The 4,691-nt window shown below is 56.4% G+C and overlaps 2 protein-coding genes across 2 annotated transcripts; both read right to left on the bottom strand.

The window, feature by feature from the left end:
- Positions 1–625: 625 nt before the first annotated feature.
- Positions 626–2,643, bottom strand: GMORB2_6335 (V-type H+-transporting ATPase subunit B; the record flags this gene model as incomplete). The annotated part of the gene is made up of 6 exons (XM_035468305.1): positions 626–1,433; positions 1,540–1,865; positions 1,987–2,148; positions 2,224–2,279; positions 2,387–2,471; positions 2,560–2,643. 6 exons carry the CDS (start codon positions 2,641–2,643, stop codon positions 626–628), a joined length of 1,521 nt encoding a protein of 506 aa, XP_035322286.1.
- Positions 2,644–3,303: 660 nt separating this feature from the next.
- GMORB2_6334 (hydroxymethylglutaryl-CoA lyase) lies at positions 3,304–4,315 on the bottom strand (the record flags this gene model as incomplete). Its single annotated transcript, XM_035468304.1, has 2 exons — positions 3,304–4,149; positions 4,232–4,315. Coding segments are annotated over 2 exons (930 nt in total), but the record flags the coding sequence as incomplete, so codon positions are not given.
- Between the last annotated feature and the right edge of the window lie 376 nt (positions 4,316–4,691).

Raw genomic sequence — 4,691 nt, 5'->3', positions numbered from 1 at the left:
CCCCCCCCCCGGCATGTATTACTCCGTACCGCTACCCGTACCGGTACTTTTGACCCGACTCCCGAAGCCAGCCAACAAGCCATCATCATGAATTGATGGATCAGTCCTCTTCACAAGCCGTCCTACCCGTTCGTGCGTGTGTACTTGTACCCGACCATGATGCCATTGAGAATCGACAACCATCCATGCATCATGACGAGCAACGACTGTTCCCCCGCATTGGTGCGCATAGCACGGGCTATCATTATGTATACTACTACTGCCTAGTATGTACTGTACATGATGATGACACCATGTATTCTGTAGTATCCGACAAACACGCCTGTCGCTTGGTCCTCATGATACCTCATCTTGACCGGATACACAGGACACGTATCATGCAACGACACACATGCTTTAACTATCTGGATGAAGCGAGGAAGTTTAAGAGACAAGATACCAAAGGAAAAATTTAAAAAAAAAAAATTGGAAAATAAAGAAAATATAAAGAAAATCGAAGAAGAGAAATTGTCCCCAGCACAACTCTTGTAATACTCCCATGCCTTGCAATTTCTCTTCCCCTCCCCCTCTCAACCCTTACACATGATAATATCGTTCCTCCGAGATCAACTCTTTTTTTTTCTCTTTACGCATCAATGAGGTTCTCCTCGGCCTGCTTCTTGTTGGCGGCCTCGACGTCGGCCCTGGCCTTGCCCTTGGCCTTGGCGTCCTTGTGCGCACGCTGGTAGTACTCGTTGAGCACCTTACCGGGGATACGGTTGAGCAGCTCCTTCGGGTAGATGCGGAGGAGGCTCCATGCGAGGTCGAGAGACTCGTAGATGCTCCTCGACTCGTACGCGCCCTGGGCGATGAACTGGCGCTCAAACTTCTCGAGGAACTCGAGCGACAGCTTGTCCTCGCTCGACAGCGCCTCCTCGCCGACGACGGCCTTCATGGCGGCGGCGTCGCGGCCGATGGCGTACTTGGCGTACAGCTGGTTGGACACGTCGCCGTGGTCGCGGCGCGTCATTCCCTCGCCGATGGCCGACTTCATCAGACGGGACAGGGATGGCAGCACGTTGATCGGCGGGTAGATGCCGCGGTTGTGCATGGCCTGGTCCACAAAGATCTGGCCCTCGGTGATGTAGCCCGTCAGATCGGGGATCGGGTGCGTGATGTCGTTGTTGGGCATCGTCAGGATGGGCACCTGCGTGATCGATCCGTTGCGGCCCGTCACACGACCAGCGCGCTCGTAAATCGTCGACAGATCCGTGTACATGTAACCGGGGTATCCACGGCGACCTGGAACCTCCTCGCGCGCGGCAGACACCTCACGGAGGGCGTCGCAGTAGGCCGAAAGATCGGTAAGGATGACCAGGACGTGCTTCTCCAGCTGGTAGGCGTAGTACTCTGCAGTCGTAAGGGCGAGACGAGGAGTAATGATACGCTCGATACTGTTTTTTTGGGGTTTTTTTTTTTTTTGCAAGAAAAAGTTAGCCGGTCGGTCAACCTGAACAGAGAGACAAGCCTTGCGAGCGCGTGGAATGAGGGAAAACTGACGTAGGGTCGTTGGCAAGGTTGAGGAAGAGGGTGGTACGCTCCAGCGAGCCGTTCTCCTCAAAATCACGGGTGAAGAAACGGGCAGTCTCGAGGTTGACACCCATGGCACCGAATACGATGGAGAAGTTGTCCTCGTGGCCGTCGTGGGTGCCCTTGTTAGTGATACCCTGCTTCTGGACCAGGCCGGCCTGTCGGCAGATCTGGGCGGCGATCTCGTTGTGGGGGAGACCGGCGGCCGAGAAGATGGGAATCTTCTGACCACGGGCAATAGAGTTCATCGTATCAATGGCCGAGATACCGGTCGAGATCATCTCCTCGGGATATTCCTGCGAGGTGAGGTGTCAGTGTGGTTCCTCTCTCCTCAGCTCTTGCTCTTCTTCGTCCTTCCTTCCCGAGACGGCCAAGAGGCCCATACGAGCGGGGAGCAGGTGGGGAGCATTGACATACACGGGAGTAGGGGTTGATGGGGGAGCCGTTGATGTCGAGGTAGTCCTCGGCCAGGACCGCAGGGCCCTTGTCGATGGCACGACCCGAACCGTCAAAGATGCGACCCATCATGTCCTCGGAGACTCCAATCTTCAAGCTGTGGCCGGTGAATTCAACTTTGGTCTGTGTCAAGTTAGCTGCGACGTTTCCCGGCCAATTCCTCCTCATTCAAAGGGCTCCAAGGAGGCAGGTGCTCACCTTCTTGACATCGATACCGGACGTTCCCTCAAAGACCTGGACGACGGCGCGGTCACCTATCGCAACTTGTCAGCATCATAGTATTCCCGTTATTCCCATCCCCAATTCTTTTCTTCTTCTTCTTCCCTCACAACAAGCGTCATCCTTCGTATCGGAATCGTACCTCGGGCCTCGAGGACCTGGCCGGATCGCTCCGTGCCATCAGGCAGAGTGAGCGTCACAATCTCGTTGAATTTGGGGAATTTGACCTAGATTGGGACAGGAGCGCAATTCAAGTCAGCCATCCGTCCATATCCATCATCCATCCTTCCTCATCACACCCAGGATAATCCATACATTGTCGAGAACGACCAGAGGACCGTTGATACCGCCGACGGTATTGTACCTGATCCTCGGCACAATCGAGTACTGGTCACTCATTGCGGCGGTGGGCGATTTTTATGAAGCGGGATTTGCGGTGGATGACGACGGAGGGGGGAGGAGGTGGGCGGCGACGAGACGAGGATTTTCAAGAAAGTCGGAGGGCCACGCTGTCGGACTGGACAGGGACAAATTCAAGATCCGTATTAAGTTAATGCTGCATCACAATGAAGAAGAAGGGGGGAAAAAAAGGGGGGGAAAAGCCAAGTCCTCGAGGTTGGGTTGGACAGATTCCCGTTTTGTCACGAAGCGGTTTCGCAGATTGGGGAAGTTGAGGACAGAGCTGGACCAAACGACGAATGAGGTTGGATTGGCCCAGGAGGCTGAGCTGTGCTTTGATGGAAGGAGGGGGGGGGGGGAAGTGGTCTCTAGTGGAAACGCAACTGTCTTACTGGCTGGAGAGAGCTAACAATCTAGGCTTTTGGTGGATACCCTTCCCAAAAAATAAAACTGACATCACATGACTCGAGGTCGCGTACCTTCGTCGTCCTCTAAGCACAACGAAGTGATAGTAGTATGCAAGGAGAGAAAGATACAGATTACTACACAAAATCGTACAATACAAGCTACAATACAGGCAGATACCTTGGACGGTAGTAGTTTCTAGATAATAAAAGAGAAAGAAAAAAGAAACAGACTGCCACGAATCATCTCTCACTCTCAATTCCCCTGAGCCGCCTCCGCAGCCCCCCTAGCCCTGGCACCCAACACGGCCCTGCCGACGGTACTGGCATTCTCCCTGCCGAGCTCGGCGGAGATCCACTGGCCGATGTCAGCCACGGCATCGAGATCGACGCCGGTGCTCATGCCCAGCGTCTCCATGAAGTAGACCATGTTCTCGGTGGCCACGTTGCCCGTGGCTCCGGGGCTGTAGGGGCAGCCACCCAGGCCGGCGACGGCGCTGTCGAAGGTGCGCACGCCGTGCTCCAACGCCACGGCCGTGTTGACCAGCGACTGGCCGTACGTGTCGTGGAAGTGCATGGCCAGGTCCTCGGTCCTGATGCCCGCGGCCGACAGGCTGCGGAGTAGCATGCCCGTGCGCGGCGCCGTGCCCATGCCCGTCGTGTCTCCCAGCGACACCTCGTCGGCGCCGGACTCGAGCAGGCCGGCCGCCATCTCGGCCACGCGGTGCGGGTCCACGTCGTACCCCTCGAACGGGCACCCCAGCACCACCGAGATGTACGCCCGCACCCGCAGACCCAGCCCTTTCGCCTCCTGGATCACCGCCCTGAACCGGTCCAGAGACGTCTGGATGTCGCAGTTGAGGTTGCGCCGCGAGAAGCTCTCCGTCGCCGCCGCGAAGACCGCCATCTCCACCCCCGGCTTGCTCTCCCCGTCGCCGCCGGGCTCCAGCTGCGAGGAGAACCCACCGGCGTTGGCCTTGAGGATCCCCGCCGCATCCTCCAGCCCCCTGAGGTTGGGCACCAGGAACGAGTACGACACCGGCACCGGTGACGTGCTCTTGTTCTGCACAATGTGCTGGAGTATGTCGCTCGAGTTGGCCATCTGCGAGCGCGTTAGTCAGGCCAGACTTTCCATATCCATATCTCATACCCACACGCATCGGATGTAGCCAGGAAAAACATACCTGAGGAACCCATTTCGGCGAGACAAATGACCCAGCCTCGATCGTACTCAACCCCGTCCGAGTCAACCGTTCAATCAGCTCAATCTTTGTAGCCAACGAGATCGTAGTCTTCTCGTTCTGCAGCCCATCCCTAGGTCCCACCTCGACAATCTTGACCTGGTTGTCCGATACCTGCCGCTGCTGCTGCTGCTGGCTGTACTGGGCTCTACACGTGGTGGTGAAGCTCCTCTGGGCAGCAGCCATGCGCGGGAGCCGCTGCTGCTGCTGCTGCTGCTGCGACAGCCTCCGCATCGGAGCTCGGCTCCAGGTTCTGTAGGCTGTCGTACGGAGGACGGCCATTATCTCGTTTGCGTTCGCGTTCGTGTTCGTATTTCCGTGCCAGTCTCTCTCTCCTTTTTCCCCCTCTTTTTCTTTTTCTTTCTTCTATCTATCCTTATTCTTCTCCTTCTTTTTATCTTCC

The sequence above is a fragment of the Geosmithia morbida genome (assembly GCF_012550715.1).
Source record: "Geosmithia morbida isolate 1262 chromosome Unknown scaffold_5, whole genome shotgun sequence".
Lineage (NCBI taxonomy): Eukaryota > Fungi > Ascomycota > Sordariomycetes > Hypocreales > Bionectriaceae > Geosmithia > Geosmithia morbida.
The sequence above is the reverse complement of the archived record's forward strand: the minus strand, read 5'-3'. Positions and strand labels throughout refer to the sequence as shown.